General features: G+C 37.8%; 1 protein-coding gene across 4 annotated transcripts in view; it reads right to left on the reverse strand.

Moving 5' to 3' along the window:
- Nucleotides 1–5526: 5526 nt before the first annotated feature.
- Nucleotides 5527–22109, reverse strand: part of USP45 (ubiquitin specific peptidase 45) — an 85256-nt gene continuing 68673 nt past the window's right edge. For all 4 annotated transcript variants that reach the window (XM_030809490.1, XM_003258369.4, XM_030809495.1 and 1 more), the window contains 5 exons: nt 19100–19769; nt 16836–16933; nt 12891–12977; nt 10371–10524; nt 5527–8967 (listed from right to left, as the gene is read on the reverse strand). In XM_030809490.1, coding sequence (XP_030665350.1) covers nt 8837–8967; nt 10371–10524; nt 12891–12977; nt 16836–16933; nt 19100–19769 — 1140 coding nt within the window. In that variant the 3' untranslated portion in view covers nt 5527–8836. The remainder of the gene's footprint in view (nt 8968–10370; nt 10525–12890; nt 12978–16835; nt 16934–19099; nt 19770–22109) is intronic.

Consider the following 22109-nt stretch of genomic DNA (forward strand, 5'->3'; position numbering starts at 1 on the left):
AGCAGCCATCATTTTACCAGTCTTATTTGACAATCTGCTGTTAATGACTAACAACCAGGGGACTTTATAGGTTGAAATTTTTATTAATTTCCTCTGTTTTCAGTGTTTAAAGTAGAAAATTTGGCCAACCACTGTGACTCACGCCTGTAATGCCAGCACTTTGGGAGGCCAAGGAGGGTAGATCGCCTGAGGCCAGGAGTCCGAGACCTGCCTGGCCACCATGGGGAAACTGTCTACAAAAAAATACAAAATTAGCTGGGTGTGGTGGCCCAGCTACTCAGGAGGCTGAGGCACGAGAATCACTTGAACCCAGGAGGTGGAAGTTGTAGTGAGCCGAGATCGCGCCACTGCACTCCAGCCTGGGCTACACAGCGAGACTCTGTCTCAATGAATGAATGAATGAACGGAGTGAAGTAGAAAATTCTAGGGGAGGATATGTCACCTTCCATTATTACAGAAACAAATTATCCTTAAAGCAAAATGGAAATAAGCTAAGTAAGATGATATGTGGAAAATATATCGAAATAGGAACTATTGCTGTTTCTTGAGATTTGAACCTTTATGGTGTTATTAGGTGCCATATCACATCCATCTTAAAACCTAATAAAAATTTAAAACTGTGGTATATATATACAATTGAATATTATTCAGCCTTAAAAGGGAATGAAATTCTGATACATGCTACAATATGGATAAACCTTGAAAACATGCAAGATGAAATAAACCAGACATAAAAGGACATATATTGTACAATTTCACTTATATGAAGCACCTAGAATGGGCAAATTCACACAGATGGAGAGTAGAATAGAGGTTCCCAGGAGTTGGGAGAAGGGGGGAATGAGAAGTTACTGTTTAATGGGTACAGAGTTTCCGTTTAGGATGATGAAAGAATTCTGGAAATGTGAATGCACTTAATGACAATAATTATACACCTAAAAATGGTTAAAGTGGTAAATTTTATGTGGTATATATTTTACCACATAATACAATGGAGAATGAAAAATATTTAAAGCTAGTATGCTACAGGCACATCATTACAAATTACAACTTTTTTTTTTTTTTTTTTGAGATGGAGTCTCGCTCCCTTGCCAGGCTGGAGTGCAGTGGTGTGATCTTGGCTCACTGCAACCTCTGCCTCCTGGGTTCAAGCGATTCTTCTGCCTCAGCCTCCCAAGTAGCTGGGACTATAGGCGCATGCCACCACACCCAGCTAATTTTTGTATTTTTAGTAGAGACAGAGTTTCACCATGTTGGCCAGGATGGTCTCGATCTCTTGACCTCATGATCTGCCCACTTCAGCCTCTCAAAGTGCTGGGATTACAGGCGTGAGCCACTGCACCCGGCCTACTCTTTGATTCTTAATATAGTTATTTAAGCATTTCCTAGAAAGTAGTGAATCTGGCATAATGAAATACGAGGGTATAAAATAATATTTACTTTAGTTATTTAACAATAGATCACATTGGGCTTTATGCAGGTATTGTCCATTTAGGCCAGGTTGGAGAAAGTAAGGTGAACTTATGTTCAATGACTGCCTGTTCTTACCTAAAATCTTTTGTGATTCAAACTACTGTTTCTGTACTTAATTCACTTGTATGATGATGATTATTAGTAAACATCACTAGTGTTCGACAGTATGATTCTCCACAGGCTTACTACACACAGAAGACTGAATTTCTAAGCCCCTTAAAGTTAGGGAGTCCTTTATCAGTTAGTTCTGGCCAATTCATTGTGGGTTGAGTAATGAAGTAATTTGTCGGCCTACACTTAACAAGAGTTGGTGCACCGTCCTCAGGCTGCATGTTTCAGATAATACACCATGTTTCGGACAGTGCAGCTACAGGTTGGGAAATCCTCTGTCAGCCTGGATAACTGAGTTACTTCATGGGAAACAGTTGCCAGGAAGATCCTCAGATCTGTAAAGGACTTTGTAATGACCACGAGATAAGCCACTGAAATTCCGGGTTCATTTGGTAAGACAGCATAAGGCTAACCTATCTTGAGACAAATATAAACACTGGTAACAGGAGTTGGGTGCTGCTGAAACAAAGAACCTAAAATAAAAAGCATTAACTTAGGATTGGTTGGCAGAAAAAAACTAATATTGGAGGCTTGAAACATGGCACTTCACATTATGCAGCAATAAAGCATTTGATATAACTGTTACCGTTGATAATCTGGGAGGCAGATAATGTACATAATGAATTTTGAGCTAGGGGAAGAGGTTTGAAAACCAGATACTAGTGTGTGGTAGGTGCTTTTGGATGCACTAGACAAGGTATTGTAAGAAAGACAAAGGCTCAGGAAAAAAGAGTTGGCTTACTAAAGCTGAAATGAGTGAACAGAGGCAACCCAAAATTTCAAGCCTCCCAGGGTTGGTTTTTCAACTCCAAGCAGAAGATAAACTTGAGAAAGCTTTTAAGTGACAAAGGATTATTAAAACTCAGGCTTGCAACAAAGATAACTAAGGATGTAAACCTTATATCCATTTTGGAAAAATTTTCAATGGATTAAAGATGTGGAACCTTCATTTTTTCCTCTTGGGGGGAAAAAAAAGCCTGAGGGTGAAAATGTAATTACGAATATGTCTTTCCCAGCCGAGTGTAGTGGCTCGCACCTGTAATCCCAGCACTTTGGAGGCCGAGGCAGGTGGATCACTTGAGATCAGGAGTTCAAGACCAGCCTGGCCAACAAGGTGAAATCTCCTCTGCTAAAAATACAAAAATTAGCCCAGCATGGTGGCGGGCACCTGTAATCCCAGCTACTCAGGAGCTTGAGGCAGGAGAATCGCTTGAACCTGGGAGGCAGAGGTTGCAGTGAGTGGAGATCACACCACTGCACTCTAGCCTGGGTGACAGAGCAAGACTGTCTCAAAACAAACAAAGAGTATAGTATGTCTGTCTCATAAAATCTTGTAAGTAATTGCCATAAAGTGAAGTGTGGGGGCAGGAAAACAAAGAAATATAGCAAACCCAAGAACTATGTGACAAAAAACTCTGGTATGGTTGCTGGCATATGAATCTATCTACAGATGAGAAGCCTACTAAAATTTTAAGAATTGTATTAAAAACACACACAAACCTTGGCTAAAACAACTTGCGGCTATTCCAAAGTAAGAGAAATTACAGTCCCCAGTCATCTAAGAAATGGTCTCAAAAAAGCTGTGCAACTCCCAAAGTTAGCATATATATCCCTCAGTAGCTGTTCAGATGTAGACATGAAGATTAAAAAAAAAAAAAACAACTCCCAGAGGTTGGACTCTAGAGTCACGGAGAACAATAAACAAGGGAATTCTTCCTAGGAGATAGAAAAGAACCCTAATCATGAATATACCCCATACCCAGACTTAGGAATCCTAACTGTATCTCCCATTCTTCTTCCCCATTCAGAATGTTTATTGCAGATACAGTTCCACCACTGTACATTAAGTATATGGACATGTCCTTTTGGTTCCTGGGTCTCCAGAACAGTAGGAGCAAACATCCAAATCTGATATAGCACTTCCAGAGAGCCTGGTCTTGGAGGATAAAACTTTACCTTGATGGGACTTTTGGGCCCTGTCCCTTAGGAGTCACTGTGTTCCATGTGTATAAAGGAAAAAAAAAAAAAAAACTATTTGGTGACCAGAGGCATGGATTGTGGTAGAGACTTCTGTTAAATTCACATATCCCATTCTCCTTTTTTTGTTAAGCCCATGGGAGACTCTTTCCTACCCATCTTTCCTTGCATTTAGGCAGGGTCCTATGATTACTGCTGGCCAATGAGTTGTCAGAGACACATCCAAGATGAATAACTTAATTGCTGGTGCAAGATCTTTTAATGCTGTATTTTTCTGCCACAATTGGGAGACCTCATATTGAAATGGTACAGCCACAGACTGAATCAGCTTGGATTACCAGAATCGCCAGTTGGAGATCAGTTGCCTTTGCAGATTGTGCAGACTCACAGTGAACTTCGGATGTGCCAGAAATAACTTTTGTGTTAAGTCAGTGGGATTTGGGGTTGTACTGCAGCACAACTCAGCCTATCCTAATACATATGGGAATTCAAACATCTCAGATAATTCTTCTTGGGTGCAATTTAAAATACATATGAAATGGCTTCAGAAGTGTCCATGAATCTTCGAAATTACATACAAGAATTAGGGAGATACATTTTTCTGGGAACATACAGATGTTAAGACTTCCTTTCTCAGTCTCTATATTGCCAGAAAAGGCCCCAGAATTAAAACCCCATCCTTCCTACAACATTCAGCTTTCTCTTTCGGGAATATCAGTACTAATATCACCATGCCTTTTATCTCTAGGATATCTTCATCCCCTGTACCTTAATTTCTGCATGACTTCATAGGGAGTCCATATTGCTTGATTTTTCTCCATATCATTACCATTAACATAAATTTTCCTTACATTCTTAGAATGTGTATTTCCTCACCTCTTAGATTTCTGGCTCTTATGTTGACTGCTGTATCCCTAGTACCTACCACACAACAGGTATTCAACAAATACTTTTTTTTTTTTAGACACTCTGTCACCCAGGCTGGAGTACAGTGGTACGATCTTGGCTCACTGCAACCTCTGCCTCCAGGGTTCAAGCGATTCTCCTGCCTCAGCCTCCCAAGTAGCTGGGATTACAGGTGTGTGCCACCAGGCCCAGCTAATTTTTTGTATTTTTAGTAGAGATGGGGTTTTGTCATGTTGGCCAGGCTGGTCTTGAACTCCTGGTCTCAGGTGATCTGCCCACCTTGGCCACCCAAAGTGCTGGGATTACAGGCATGAGCCACCGTGCCTGGCCTAACAAATACTTACTAAATGACTAAACAAATAAAAGATAGTCTCTAACTTTCATCATAATCTCAAAGAGCTTCATGACCTGGAAGAAGTTTAGACACAAATGAGTAGGCAAAATATTTCTTAATTGCTGGTGCAAGACCTTACCCTTGTCTTAATAATTATCCTGTCTAAGTAATACACCTTTTAAGAAACCCCTGAAAGGAAGATGATCATCCTTGGTAGATACTGAAATCTGAGTGAAAGTGGCCCATAAGCTATTTTGTTTTGAAATAGAGAATTTCTAAAATATGTAGGGTATTTTGAACATAGCTGAGAAAGCTGCTATGAACTGAAGGTTTATGTCCCCTACAACATTCACAAATCCCCAATGTGATGGTATTTGGAGATAGGGCCTTTGGGAAGTGATTAGGTCATGAGGATGGAACCCTCATGAATGGGCTGCAAGAAAAGGGACCCACAGAGATGCCTTGTACTTTTCCCATGTGAGGACACAGCAAGAAAGTGCTGTCTTTATGAACAGAAGTGGGCCCTTACCAGACCCCAAGTCTACTGGCACCTTGATCTTGAACTTCCCAGCCCCCAGAACTGTGAGAAATAAATTTTTGTTAATACACCACCTAGTTTATGGTATTTTATTATAGCAGCCTGGGTGGACTAAGACATAAGCAAATGCATTGTTGATAAAACATTGTCAATAACGTAAACTGCGAAAATTCCAGGACCAATCTTGTAACATGAGATAAATAAAAATATTTATTATGCATGTTTTATACAGTAACACCAAAATAACGCTCAATAAGTTACACAGCTATTTTCTAGAAACATGGCAAAAGAAAATGAACAGTAGGAATAATATAAATTTATTACTCAAAATTGAAAATATAGTCATCTTTTAAACAGATTTGAGTTCATGATTTCTACATAAACAAAAACATCATAAATATCTAGAAATAATCTTTTTTCACAATGCACTAGATACTATCTAAAGGCTCAATTTTATTGCACATATTTGGTTTAGGCTTATTTGATCAATACATGCAGAAAAATAAGTTACAAACATGAATTTTTAAAAGGAATCAGGATGTCATTTTGTACTACAAAAATTAGATGAGGGTTGATACATTTCACAGCTTAATCTTCAGAAAATTTTATTCAGCTATTGCATAAAATCACTGATTAAAATCATCACCCATGGAAGCTAAGAACTATTAAATACAGTAAAATAGCTCTGTTGGTACATTTAAAATAAGAGAACAGGCATCAACTATTCTTTGAATTGATACCAACTGTCTTCTTTTTATTTATTTTTGAGACAGGGTCTCACTCCGTCACTCTGCAGGAGTGCAGTGGTGTGATCAATGGCTCACTGCACCTTGACCTCCTGGGCTCAAGCATCTTCCCCACTCAGCCTCCCAACAGCATGAGCCACCATGCCTGGCTAATAAATTGATACCAACTATCGCTCTACTCAGCTACCTAAAAAGGTGGTCTTCACAAGTTTTAAGAACATTAAATGACACAATATTGGCACATAATCAATATTTTATCATTTTATATTTGGAAAAAAAAATGGGAAGCTGGGGTAAACCAGTTTCTAAATAAAGCTAGTGAAACTTTAATTCATTCAAACACTATGGTAGTTATGTTGATGATAAGTAAACATTATTATTTATACTGTTTCCTGAGGTGATCCAGAAACTATTGTTGTTATAGTAGACTTGCTACTATATACATTTACTATCCCTGCAAATGTGCTTTGGAAATACTCAAAATAAAAACAAAAATTTTAATGTAGACCCATGTGTAATTTAACATGCTTTCTCTGTTACAAAAACTATCTTTAGGAAATTCTTAAGTATCAAAAATCAAATTTATTCCATTTTCAGAAGACAAGGAAAAAGCACTCATAAACTCTAGGCCATAAAAAAATAGATTTCATAAGTAGCTCATTTAACATGAAGAAAATGACAATAAAAATATCTTACTTGCATGTTACTTCTGGAATAATGTCAAAAATCTATGTACATCTTTCCATTTTAAGTGATGTTAAAATAGTGTCAGCACTGTGACTGACTCATAGCAAGTATGGGTATCTATCCAAATATTTGTCTTTGAAACAAGAAACAAGTGACCATCCGATGAAAAGTGCATGCCTCTTAACAGTATCTTTCTGTAAGAAAAATTAGGTGATCTATATTTACATTTGGGCAGTGGGGGGATGAAAACTGCTCTTACCAAGATGGCTGACTTGAATAAAGACATTCAATATTTTTCAAAAAATTCACTGCTCTGGTACTGAGATCTTCATTGATAATGGATTACAGTTAAACAGAAAATGCTGTAAAATACCTTTCACAGAACACAGCTTGACTTTGCAGATTAACTTAAAGACATATTTCTTGATTATTTCACTGTTAAAAATCAAGAAAAACACTACTAACGTTTCAACATCTTAAAAATAGACTTTATGCAATGACATTTTTAAGCTCTGCATTTTGTATACTATTACTATCTTTAATCACAGTTATGTTCATCCATATATCAAAAGGCAGCACTGGTAACCTTGATAACATTATATACGCTTATGTGTTTAAGACAGTCAGTCTTGATTAAATATTTCCATATATTATCGGCAGCCACTATTCTTATCCTTTCTTCCCAGGAGGAGAATAAAGTGGGACTAGGCATTTACCTGGCACTTGCCTGCACTATCATTCATTGGCACTAATGATTAGGATGCTTGAACCATGCAGTTTTGTTTCTATTTCAACAATATGACACTGAAGTAGCCATTATTTTTTGATATTTAAGCCTAAGTAATAGTAATATTCTTCATGCCAAGTTTTGACAGCTCAATAATTTGTATTCTAGAGGGGAAAAATGATATTTTTGCTGTTATTTAATTATTTAAAAAGAAAATCAAAAATGCCAGCTTAATGCCCCATTAAAATAAAAGCTAAATTCACCTGAACTTATTAATGATGCTTGCTGAAGACAAAGTGATTTCAAAACCCCAAAACTCTGTTTAGTATTTACAAGAAGTAAAAAAAGTATGTATTTTTCTGTTAAGAATATAATTCTCTATCATTTACAAATATAATTTGGTAATTTATATTTCAAAGCTATCCTATGGTCCTATATGGATTATCAACTTCTAATTGCCAATTCTAAATGTTAAAATCATCTATATTTGGCCTTGGCCAACCACTTGCAAGTTATCCTTAACTCCACCATGAAGAGGGTGCAAGAGATATGTTTATGAAATGCCTCAATATATTTCTAGTTTTTCAAAACCTCAAAGTAATAAGCTAACCAACAGATTATTTGTAAACCCACACTACTGAAATTACAGTGACACCCTTTTATATGGTTGAATTGTATAAAATATGACCAGGGAACTACACCATATTAGGTGTTACTTCATGAAATTATGTGTCATAGCAGTTTCCTAAATGGTAGTACACATATACCACTGGATGGCCCTGAGATGATTTTAAGTTAAGTGGTACGTGGATAAACAATTTTTAATAGTTTTATTTTAATATTTATTATAAAAATATAAAAGCAGATAAAACATGGAATATGATTGCTCAAAACAAGACTAGGGTTACAAAAGGCTAAAAATATATTTTTAAAAATAATCATGATACGGAATATGTGAGAGTTCAGGAAGGTGGCATTACATTTAGGAAACACTGTCTCAAGGAATGATTTGACTTAGCCAGCATCATTTCTGAATGCTTGTAATAATAAGCCACATCATAAAGGGGTTTCCTTTCCTACTATAAATTCTGGGAGGTTTTTGTACCCCAGAATAAATACCTGGAAACAAAATTCACATTTATTTTAAGACTATGAATTTTAAAGCATTGAGTAAATTTACTTTAAAAGTGTTCACCAAAATGGTGAAAAAGTTCAGGACCATTTGAGGAACATGCTATTCCTACAGAAGAGGGAAGACTACAAAGGCACGTTATATATTACAGTTATCACTGCGGCATTCAAAAACAAATGACCTAAATAATCATTACCATTAATAGTTATAATACTCTTTCATAGAAAAGAAGGTAGGCTTGTGCACTAAGCGCTCTTGATTCTGGAACCACCTGTACGTAAGTGTCACTAACATGGACCCACTGGCCTGCTGATTCACTATCAGCCTCTTTCAAACCTAGCAAAACAAAAAGAAATACAATTTTAAAGTAAGTATGCTTTAGGTTCTTACTCTAAATTACAAATAACATATTCATTACAAACTCTATCTAATGCCAAATTTTACCTGAGAAGTCTGTTTTTTCTTGGGTTAAGCATTTTCCAAAAAGAACGAATTCTTTTTTTTTTTTTTAATTATATTTTTAAGTTCTGGGATACCTGTGTAGAACGTGCAGGTTTGTTACATAGGTATACATGTGCCGTGGTGGTTTGCTGCACCCATCAACCTGTCATCTATATTAGGTATTTCTCCTAATGCTATCCCTCCCCTAGCCCCCCACCCCTGGACAGGCCCAGTGTGTGATGTTCCCCTCCCTGTGTCCATGTGTTCTCATTAGAACAAATTCTTTCAAAGCATTAATATTATAGGGATAATATTAATAATGCTGTCTGGCCCAGCGCAGTGGCTCATGCCTGTAATCCCAGCACTTGGGAGGCTGAGGTGGGTAGATCACTTGAGGTCAGGAGTTTGAGACCAACCCGGCCAACATGATGAAACCCCATCTCTAATTTTAAAAAAAGACATTAGCCGGGTGTGGTGGCAGGCGCCTGGAGTCCCAGGTACTTGGGAGGCTGAGGCAGGAGAATCGCTTGAACCTGGAAGGCAAAGGTTGCAGTGAGCCGAGATCGTGCTACTGCAATCCAGCCTGGGTGACAAAGTGAGACCTCATTTCAAAAACAAAACAAAAAAAGCAAAGTTAGTTGGATGATCCATAAACAAAGCCAGCAAATTTTCAACTCCAACTCTTCTGACAATCTGGTATGGCTTCAAAAACTTTTGGTATTGTTAAATAAAATGCTACTCCACTATAATACATAATGACTCAGTACCTTAAAATACCATGTCATCTCATATGATCTAGAAGGGTACAGTCTTCATAATATTTGAGATTTTCTAGGCACTCTTAGAGGGAATTCTCACTTAAGGTGAATCCAGTTGAGGCTGGGCATGGTGGCTTACACCTGTAATCCCAGCACTTTGGGAGGCTGAGGCGGGCAAATCACTTGAGGTCAGGAGTTTGAGGCCAGCCTGGCCAACACGGCAAAACCCCGTCTCTACTAAAAATATAAAAAATTCGTCACGTGTGGTAGCACGTGCCTGTAATCTCAGCTATTCGGGAGGCTGAGGCATAAGAATCACTTGAACCCAGGAGACAGAGGTTGCAGTGAGCCACGATTGTGCCACTGCACTCCAGCTTGGATGACTGAGACTCTGTCTCAATCAATCAATCAAGTTAAAATAAAATAAAGCAAGCAAGCAAATCCACTAGAGGCATCTATGAAATAATAACTTAGCTCTCATAGAAAAGGAAGCACACATTCATTTGTTTTTAAGAATAAAATAAATTTAGGATGGCATACCAGGCACATTTTTCTTCTTAGTGGTATGTTCTGATAATTTCCTGGAGGGTGTTCTCACTTTCACATAAGCAGTGTAGTGGCCTTCTCTCATCGAGCCACTATGCTCCACTATGCCGTAGAGACCATAGAGAACTTTATCTCCCATGCTTACATTCTTTTAAACAAAGAAAAAAACCCAAATTAGTAATATTTGTTAAATACTGTTGTAAGGAAAAGTAAGTAAATGTATATCTGCTTAACATAAGAAAAATGCATAGTAAAACTGAGATACTTTCCATACTTATTAGGCTGGCAAAATTGAAAAACCTTAACAAGGTTCTCTGTTGGCTGATTTGTGGGGAAAAGAGCACTCACACATATTGCATATGGGAATGCAAAGGGTACAATCCCTATGTAGGAATGTTTCTTTTTTTCTCTCTCTCTTTTTTTTGAGTTGGAGTCTCGCTCTGTCACCCAGGCTAGAGTGCAATGGCGTGATCTCGGCTCACTGCAACCTCCGCCACCCAGGTTCAAGAAATTCTCCTGCCTCACCTTCCCAAGTAGCTGGGATTACAGGCATCTGTCACCACATCCAGCTAATTTTTGTATTTTTAGTAGAAACAGGGTTTTACCTTGTTGGACAGGCTGGTCTCAAACTCTTGACCTCAGGTGATCCACCTGCCTCGGCCTCCCAAAGCGCTGGGATTACAGGCGTAAGCCACTGCGCCTGGCCTATGCAGGGATATTTCATGTTATCAGGCTAAGTTGTGTATGTATTACTCTTGGATTCATTAATCCTTTTTCTAGGATTTGATCCCATAAATACATGAGCAAAATGTCAAAAGACATGTACCACACTATTAATTGCAGGATTATCTGTAATATCAAAACACGAATTAAAATGTCTATAAATTGGGGACTGGTTGAATAAACTATAATGCATCCACACAATAGAGTATTATGCTGCTTGAAAAATGGAGTGTAGACTATCTCTAAATGCTGCTACGAAATAAGCTCTAGGATATAATGTTAAGAGTAAGGCAGAAAAAAGGATACATAGTGTCAGCTACCATTATTTAAGAGGGGAGATGAAAATATACATGCCTATCTGCTTATATTTAAAAACAAATTATAAAAGAATAAGCCATAATTTTTAAAATGGTTACCTATAAGGGGAAGGAGCAAACAGGTAGAATGACATGGAGAAAAGCCAGATATCTTTTAATTTACCTTATTTAGGTACATTTGACTTTGGGCCTATATAAATGTGTAATTATTAAACAAAATTAAATTTTAAAAGAAATTCCAAAAAGTTAAAATTAAAAATTGCACAAATGAAATATAGATCCAGTCCTCATCTGGTTACTAATTCATTTTAAAAATCACATTTATGAGACAATTGAAAATATGAACACTAGGTGATATGACAGAATTATTAAATGATATTGTGGTTATGTTAAAAAGTGTAGAGGGAGCAATTCTTATCTGTTAGAGATACATAGTGAAATATTATAGGTGAAATGATTCCTGATGTTTGCTTCAAAATGATAAAAGAGAAGAAAGTGAATTAGTGTGTGGATAGGGTAGGACTGGCCATGGATGTAAGGTTTTGGGGCTGGGTGCTAGAAGTTCATAGTACTGTTCTATTTGCTTTTGTGTATATTGGAAATTCTCTGTAATAGGTACTTTTAAAAAATATGTTTTCATAAATTTAACACAAAGATTGTTAAATTTCATTATTATTTACCACATTATCAAATTCTAGGAATACTGAGTATTAACAATTGACAGATAGTGCTGGTATTCCACAGCAGATACACTGTAATTCAACCAAAAATTGCATTTAAGATTTTTTTGTTTTGATTATCAATGTACTGAAAGTATTAAGTTCAATAAGCATTCTATTACATACCACAAAATCTAGACTTCTAGCCAGTAATCATGAACAGGACAATATGTTACCCCATAACTGCTTCCTTCAAAGAAGACCAAGTCATCTACTTCATCTACACAATTCTTACATGTAAAATAAGCAATGATAAGCCAGTCTGCTTTCTGTACCTAATTATTAAAGTAGCAGCAGTTTTGAAGTATCACACTCCGCTGACAAGTACACTACTCTCAGTAGTACACATGAAGTGGCACGAAAGACAATTCACTTCTATGCTGATTTGCAAAAGATACAGAACTCCACAAATGGCAAAACTACTACTGATTAAACAGTTCACAAGGAACAAGCGAGGACACAAAACCTCACTTCTCTCAGCAACCATCAGCTTCCAGTAGCACTTACAAACAGCTTAGACCTTCATAACCATCATGCCTCATGCCTTACCTTTTCAGTTTTCCTTTGTCTCCCAAAGGACAAAAATCATATTCAATGTATTAAATGTTCTACATATTACTGACTTAATCACTGGCTATTAAAATTCCCTTTCAGAAGAGAAGTTCTTTTTTTAGAAAAAGCATTGTCTAATAATATATAGGATACTTTCATGCATATTAATTTATAAATCAATTAAATATCTTAAAATACTGTACCTTACAAGTAGCAGAACAGAATGGTGCTAAATCGAGCACAAGTGGAAAATCTACATGTCTGTTTACTTTACGAACACTCAAGCCAGCCTTAAAAAGACCAAAACATTTTTGAAATGCAACAATTAGATATAAAGCATTGTGTTTGTTAACTAAAACCAAAAGAGAAATTGTAGGAGTTAGTTTTTTCATAGATAAAAAATGTGACTAATGTATAGTCTAAAATTAATGACTAAATTAAAAATTAGGTTTCATAAATTGTTACTGCAAAGATTATTCATTTACGTGGGGATTTTTACCACAAACAATAGGGGGAATAGTTACTTTCATTATGGCTTTTCAACACTTACGGAAAAATAAATTCAATATAAAAGCTAAGCTACTGACACATATGGTATCATGAAAATATATTCAACTAAAGAGTAAAGAGATTGGTGTTCTAGGCCTAACTCAGTGACTGGTTGTCAACTTGATTCCAGATGTAAAAGGATGAGATTAGGTCCTTTTCAGTTCTAAAATTCAATTATATTCATTCATTAAAACAAACAACCTGAACACTCAAAACATTTTATCAATAAAAGTAAATGCTATATATTACATAAATAAAATTGTACTTTTATGTTCTTAAATATGCTCTCTTTTTCTAATTTTCAAAGGCAAACCTTAAAAAGTATATGCTTTGCATTATGTAATGGTAATAAAAACTGGCTAATAAAATATCAAAGGTACTGAGGAGACCCATAAATAGAAATGGACTCTGTTGGAATGAAAGGATACCTAAACCTGAAATGAATGGGTAGACAAAAACTAAAAGAGGCAACCTTTCATGACGTCAATGACTGATCTTTCATTTGCATACTAATCACATACTAATCACTAATCACACTTGCTTTCTAGCAGGTGTTACCAACTTACACTCCCAATGCTGGTAAATGAAAATGTCTCTATCTCAGTTCATCCTTATCAACACTACTATATCTTTGCTAATTTGGACAGGTTGAAAAAAGAATCTGCCATTTTATTTTGTACATCTGTTGCTTTTTTATGGCTTATCTTTCTTTAAAGACAAAAAACCCTTATTTTTTTGCTGAAGTGTATCCACTTACTGATTTGTTTTTTCAAGTGATCTTTAGAAGGCTTGAAAATAGCTGACATGAAATTATGAGGTCATATCCCAGGAATATTTAATCTACTTTCAATTTCTTTGCCTTTTTCATCAGGTGACCTCTATACGCACCCAATACCAGCACTGTCTGAGATCACTTCAGCTATTCTGTTCTCCTCAATCAGTACTTTGCTGTTGAGAAATTACCCCATCATACAAGAGACTGTGTGAAGGACTTTAATATAAGATGAATCTTTTTTTTAGGTGGTAATTTTTGGAAAATATCTAGACTTATATTTGCATATACAGTCTCCTGCCTTTTTCCCTTTAATGGAATGATACACTGCATTTTCCATATTAAAATATAAATTTGATATCCTGCACATTGGACATTTAAGGTAGGCCTTACGTCTGGCATGATCTGAGTGGGACACACAAATTTTTGTGTATATCTCTATTTCCTTGTGGTAGGTTCTTAATCAAGAGTAATTAGCTTTGTTCAAAAATTGTTTTGTTTAAAACATTACTCGGCTGGGCACGGTGGCTCATGCCTGTAATCCAAGCGCTTTGGGAGGCCAAGGTGGGTGGATCACCTGAGGTCAGGAGTTCAAGACCAGCCTGACTGACATGGTGAAACCCTGTTTCTACTAAAAATACAAAAATTAGCCAGGCGTGGTGGTGGGTGCCTGTAATCTCAGCTACTCAGGAGGCTGAGGCAGGAGAATCACTTGAACCCAGGAGGCGGAGGTTGCAGTGAGCCGAGATCGCGCCATTGCACTCCAGCCTGGGCAACAAAAGCGAAACTCCATCTCAAAAAAAAAAAAAAAAAAAAAATTACTCAATGTTCTTCATATTCATTACTAAATTGCTTTCTAGCAGGTGTTACCAACTTACACTCCCAATGCTGGTAAATGAAAATGTCTCTATCTCAGTTCATCCTTATCAACACTACTATATCTTTGCTAATTTGGACAGGTTGAAAAAAGAATCTGCCATTTTATTTTGCCTTTCATTTGCTGGGAAGGATGGACCTTTTTCATACTTGCCTGTACTTTGTACTTCTAGAAATGTCAGTTGATATTCTTTTCCCATTTTACTATTAGGGTCTGATATTTTTATTATTGATCTTTAAGACTCTTTATATACTTACAATATTAAAATTTTGGCATATTTATGACAAAGATCTCTATCCAGTTTCAGATTTGCATTTAAGTGTTGTGGATGTTTCTGATATACAGCCCTAAAGCTACCATAGAGAAGGCGTTCAGGGATGTCAATGAACTAGAAACACAGGCATTGCTTAGGGACTCTGCTCCCTACAATGCCCAAACCCTGGGAATAAGAATGTGGCTTTGCTGACATTACATTTAGCTTGAGAGAAAAAGAGACCTAGATGGATGTCCATAAATATTTCCCTTTAAGGGCAAGAATTATTTCTGTAAGTTGTTTCTAAACAGGGATGCAAGTACCAAATATAAAATAACTGCGGTGCATCATGAAATTAGCTTCTGCAATCTGGCATTATCCTCTCTTATTCACACAGAATCACTGCAGATGTACCCTTTCCATTAGGCACTCTGATATGACAAGTCTGCTTCTGTTCTCTGTGTCATTTCAGTTCCATTGAGTTTCTATAACCTTGGCTATGGAAGAATTCAGAACTTAATCTAATCTGTGGATAGGGATGGCAGGATGGAGAAAAATCTCTTCTCACACATCTGGATCCCACCTAAAATGTTGCAAATATGTAAACTATCAATAGTTTTCCTTGAGATTTCCTTCTTAAGGTTTTATATTTAGAAAGTCTTTCACACAGAGGTCAAGTTAAATATTCATTTAAGGGCCAGGTGCAGTGGCTCACGCCTAAAATCCCAGCACTTTGGGAGGCCGAGGTGGGCGGATCACCTGAAGTCAGGAGTTCAAGACCAGCCTGGCCAGCATGGTGAAACCCCATCTCTACTAAAAATACAAAAATTAGCTAGGTGTGGTGGCACACACCTGTAATCTCAGCTACTCGGGAGGCTGAATCAGGAGAATCGCTTGAACCCAGGAGTTGGAGGTTGCAGGGAGCCGAGATTGTGCCACTGTACTCCAGCCTGGCAACAGAGGGAGATTCCCTCCCTCACCCTCCCCCAAAAAATCATTTAAGTTTTCTCCTTGTTTTCTTGATAATTTGTTTTATACAATTAAAATTTTTATTTGAAAATTGTATGGGCTGGGCGTGGTGGCTCACGCCTGTAATCCCAGCACTTTGGGAGGCCCAGGCAGGTGGATCACTTGAGGTCAGGAGTTCGAAACCAGCCTGGCCAACATGGTGAAATCCTCTCTCTACTAAAAATACAAATATTAGCCAGTGTGGTGGTGGGCACTTGTAATCCCAGCTATTTGGGAGGCTGAGGCAGGAGAATTGCTTAAACCCGGGAAGTGGAGGTTGCAGTGAGCTGAGATTGTGCCACTGCACTCCAGCCTGTGCGACAGAGCAAGACTCTTATCTCCATCTGGTCTCGAACTCCTGACCTCAGGTGATCTACCCACCTCGGCCTCCCAAAGGCCGAGGGGAGCCACCATGCCCGGCCACAAAACTTATTTTCTATTACCACACAAACATATACAGAGATACCATTTAGGTTCCTGCTGCCTAAATTTTCAAATATTGTGAATTAAACAATTTTAATCAGGAAAGTCTTATCAACTATTATAGCTAGATGAGCAGTAAATCTCACATGACACATTTTAAAATTCAATAAGTTACTGGTTATTGTCTAATCCTTGACAATATTCTATAGGACTTAAAGCTCTGTAAAACACGTGATGAAAATTATGGTGCTACTGAAGAAACTTACCTGATGAAATCTTTTCAGATGGAGAATTAGGACAGCGGGAACAGTAGAAATGAGCAATTGCTTCCTGGCATTAGTATAAACTCCTTCTACTTTCTTTTCTACATAAAATACAATAAATTTATTTATAAAATTCCATTTTATACATTATCTACCGTATAATAAAAATTTATACAGAAGCATCATACCACATTTTTAAAAATGTTAAAGAAATTGGATTTCTGATGAAAGGGCAGTCTTTACTCCTTCCTAAAACTCTGTAAAATGAAAGTAAAGGAATTTTTTTTTTTTTAAGGCACACAGTTAATAAGAACAAAGAATAGGAGAGGTAACACTTGAAACAAAATTTTGCAAGGTGGAAAGCAGATGGACTAGAATTAATTTCTGTCAATGCCGTCCAGCTAAAAATCATCAGAAGCACATGTGTAGTTGAAGAATTTGGGTTTAAAAATATTTCTAAATTTTTCTTTTCTTTTTTTTTTTTTTTTTTTGGAGATTGCTGTTACCCAGGCTGAAGTGGGGAGGTGGTCATGGCTCACTGCAGCCTTGACCTCCCAGGCACAAGCAATCCTCCCACCTCAGCCTCCCAAGTAGCTGGGACTACAGGTGCATGCCACCCCACCTGGCTAATTTTTTAAACATTTTTTGTAGACATGGGATCTCACTATGTTCCTCAGACTGGTTTTGAACTCCTGCCTACAAGCAATCCTCATGCCTTGGCCTCCCAAAGTGTTGGGATTACAGGAGTAAGCCACTGCGCCCAGCCCCAATTTCTACATTCCTAAGATTTATGTTAGTATTTGAACATTGCCAATTACATATAGGTATTTCTTCCTTCTCCCATTTCTTTATTACTAGTGTATTAAGTATGTCTTTATTCTGATGCTTTGACACCTAGGGTCTGGTTAACATTGGAGGGACAACCCCTCCCAGGGCTAATTCCTAGAGATAGTAAACAACTTACATACGCATGCCTTTCATACACAACCAATCCAGAGCCCAGAGTGCATACCCCAACAACCTCCTTCACTGGGCTCTTATACTCTGGGACACTATCCACTTGCTGTAATCACTCTAGGACCAGGCACCTGATAACTACAGACAGCTCCTATATCCCAGAGCCCACTAATATTATTCAAACTAGCCAATCCTAAGCCTGCTTAGCCTGCCTTATCCATTTCTTCCTTTAGAAATCACACTGAACGCTCCTGCCCATGTTTTCCCCTCACTCCCTCACCTCCTGACTGACGCTGGCGCTTCCCTGTGTGGTCCTGTGCAGGAAGGTGGGCCCCCACTTCTTGGGAACTATGAATAACACACTATTTCTTCAGTGGCAATTATCTCCTGATCTTTTAGCCTCACCGTACCTGAATAATAAAGCCTACATTTTAAAACAAGTAGTCACTAAGAATCAGAGTATTCTTTCCATTTATTCAAGAATAAAGATGAACTGAAAATTTCTTATTTTCCCCCTTTCTCCACTTTTCTCTGACCAACAATCATGGTAATTACAGCGCTAGCTTTATGACATGCTACCATTTAAAATCTTCAAAATTTATCTTACGTTGAGTTTACAACAGATTGATAGGATCTGTGAAACACATTAGCCTCATCATTTATGTTACCAGTGATACAATTAGAAGTTTTAGGGAGGCCGGGCATGGTGGCTCATGCCTATAATCTCAGTACTTTGGGAGGCCAAGGCGGGTGGATCATGAGGTCAGGCATTCAAGACCAGCCTGGCCAAGATGGCGAAACCCCATCTCTACTAAAAATACAAAAATTAGCTGGGCATGGTGGCAGGTGCCTGTAATCTCAGCTACTCAGGAGGCTGAGGCAGAATAATCGCTTGAACTCAGGAGGTGGAGGTTGCAGTGAGCCGAGATCGTGCCACTGTACTCCAGCCTGGGCAACAGTGAGACTCCATCTCAAAAAAAAAAAAAAAAAAAAGTTGTAGGGATATTTCTTCTGGATAGATTTCAGATAGGTAGTTCCCTCAAATAAAATTAAAATAAGATTATATGGGTTTGCATTTTCAGGGCAGAGTTGTATACTTCCTGCTCTTCAATTTATTTAAACAAAAAAACTATTGAAAATCTGTTCTGCCCAGTATTGTAAGCGCTCAGGTACAAATATGAATGAAAACATGTCTGTGCCTAAGTAACACAAGTATAGAGACAAGATTCTCAGTAAAATTATCAGTGAAATTTGTAACTCACTAGACACTATCAGGAGATCAATAATTATTTAATTAAAAAAATAGTTACCTGCAAAACTGGCTTCTTCTTGGTACTTCTGTTTGTTTTTAGTACAATTCTCACATAGAAGCTTATTATTCCCCATTAGTAATTCCACAGATGTAAACTGGTAAAGACAGGACTGAATTGAACATTCTTTAGAAGTAGTTATATAGCTCTGAGAAAGGGTCTGAAAAGCATTTTGGGGACTATGAGACCTCAAATGCTTCCCCTCTAAAAAACATAAATTATGTGAAATACTTAGTGGCTGATTTTCTCTGTCAAAATCTTGATCTCCAGTTACAGTGCTGCTCAAACGAAGTTCAGAAATAGCTTCAGCCATTTCCTTATCACCACTGTCAGTCTCCTTGGTGTACAGCAGTTCACCTGCTGACAGACGGTAAAGGGGTCCATCTGGGTGCACACCGGATCCACTACTGGATCTGAACAGCCCAGTCTGCTTTGAAGCACTTTCAGATTCTGAAGGCTCACTGTCAGCATCAACATTGCTTTCAGAATGGCTGGCTTCTTTTTCACTGTCATCAGTAGGGCTTTCATTCAGAGGTGACTCAGAATTCATGAGGCTGGCAAACATTAAAGAATCCCCATTCATTTCAAGGTTTTCATTTTTCTGGTATGTGACGACAGTTTCTCCAGATGACAATTTTCTAATACATTTTCGGTCATGAATTAGTTGACTCTGTAAGTTGACAGTGTTTTCAAAGAAAAGAATCTTGTAACCTCATTGAAAATAAATGCCAATGATTCTTAAATATATCACAGTTATTAAATACCATTTCTCTCAGATCCTTTTCCTAAGCCTACTGAAACTAAGATCACTAGAAGATATACTAAAAAGTAGTTCTATTTTAAAAGTAAATCTTCACACAAGAAACTAACAACAGTGTAACAGAGGCTATTTGTGGGGAAGGAAATAGGACTTTTGTAGAACAGGGCTATGAGGGAGACTTTTTTCTTTAAAAAAAAAAAAATGTCTTTTAGGGACAGGGTCTTGCTCTGTTGCCCAGGCTGGAGTGCAGTGGCACAATCACAGCTCACTGCAGCCTCAAACTCTCGGGCTCAAGTGATCCTCCCACCTCAGCCTCCCATGTAATTACTACTACAAGCATGTACCATCATACCTGGCTAATTTTTTAATTTTTTGTAGAGACAAAGTCTCACCATGTTGCTTAGGCTGGTCTTGAACTCTTGACCTCAAGTGATCCTCCCACCTTGGCTTACCAAAGGAGACTTTTCAGTTACTGTATAAACCTCTCCATACTTGTTCATTTTTAAACACTGAAAATGTATCTATTTTTTAAACAAATTAAAAAGTAACAAAAGTAGACTATAAACTATTACAACACAATGTTGCTTGGTTGCCATAGATCTGGAAGAAAATTACGGAAATAAAATAACCTAAGTATGCAAAGGGGGGAATCAACTAATTAAAAATTTTAAGCTACCTGAAATGTTTCACTAAAGTTTCCACACAGCTGAGGGCTCGAATTACATTTTTCTTTTCCTATACTTTGGCTGAAGGGTTAAGACAAAAAAATAAAGAAAAGACTATCATGAGTAATTGATACTCAGTTTTAGTTATTCAGGGGAAGAAGATTAGTAAGTTATAAAAAGTGTCTTGCCTCAATTTTTTTTATCTTCAAAATCAGGAAAAATAACGTTAGCCAACAAGTTCCACTCTGTTGAATTTTTATAGTACTTTTTCTGGAAACAAACTTTCCTATTATATATATAATACCAATAGTTGGTAAACAAAGCGGCTGGCCGGGAAGCTCGAACTGGGTGGAGCCCACCGCAGCTCAAGGAGGCCTGCCTGCCTCTGTAGACTCCACCTCTGGGATCAGGGCACAGCTGAACAAAAGGCAGCAGAAATGCCTGCAGACTTAAATGTCCCTGTCTGACAGCTTTGAAGAGAGCAGTGGTTCTCGCAGCACAGAGTTTGAGATCTGAGAATGGACAGACTGCCTCCTCAAGTGGGTCCCTGACCTCTGAGTAGCCTAACTGGGAGGCATCCCCCAGTAGGGGCAGACTGACACCTCACATGGCCAGGTATCCCTCTGAGAGGAAGCTTCCAGAGGAACGATCAGGTAGCAACATTTGCTATTCAGCAATATTCACTGTTCGGCAGCCTCCGCTGTTGATACCCAGGCAAACAGGTCTGGAGTGGACCTCCAGCAAACTCCAACAGACCTGCAGCTGAGGGTCCTGACTGTTAGAAGGAAAACTAACAAACAGAAAGGACATCCACACCAAAACCGCATCTGTACGTCACCACCATCAAAGACCAAAGGTAGATAAAACCACAAAGATGGGGAAAAAACAGAGCAGAAAAACTGAAAATTCTAAAAATCAGAGTGCCTTTCCCCCTCCAAAGGAACGCAGCTCCTCTTCAGCAACGGAACAAAGCTGGATGGAGAATGACTTGACGAGTTGAGAGAAGAACGCTTCAGATGATCAAACTTCTCCTAGCTAAAGGAGGAAGTTCGAACCCAATGCAAATAAATTAAAAACCTTGAAAAAGATTAGACAAAGGGCTAACTAGAATAATCAGTGTAGAGAAGTCCTTAAATGACCTGATTGAGCTGAAAACCATGACATGAGAACTACGTGACAAATGCACAAGCTTCAGTAGCCGATTTGATCAAGTGGAAGAAAGGATATCAGTGATTGAAGATCAAATGAATGAAATGAAGTGAGAACAGAAGTTAAGAGAAAAAAAGAGTAAAAAGAAATGAACAAAGCCTCCAAGAAATATGGGAATATGTGAAAAGACCAAATGTACATCTGATTGGTGTACCTGAAAGTGACGGGGAGAATGGAACCAAGTTGGAAAACACTCTGCAGGATATTATCCAGGAGAACTTCCCCAATCTAGCAAGGCAGGCCAACATTCAAATTCAGGAAATACAGAGAACACCAAAAAGATACTCCTTGAGAAGAGCAACTCCAAGACACATAATTGTCAGATTCACCAAAGTTGAAATGAAGGAAAAAATGTTAAGGGCAGTCAGAGAGAAAG

This window comes from Nomascus leucogenys, chromosome 3 (assembly GCF_006542625.1).
Source record: "Nomascus leucogenys isolate Asia chromosome 3, Asia_NLE_v1, whole genome shotgun sequence".
Taxonomy (NCBI): Eukaryota; Metazoa; Chordata; class Mammalia; order Primates; family Hylobatidae; genus Nomascus; species Nomascus leucogenys.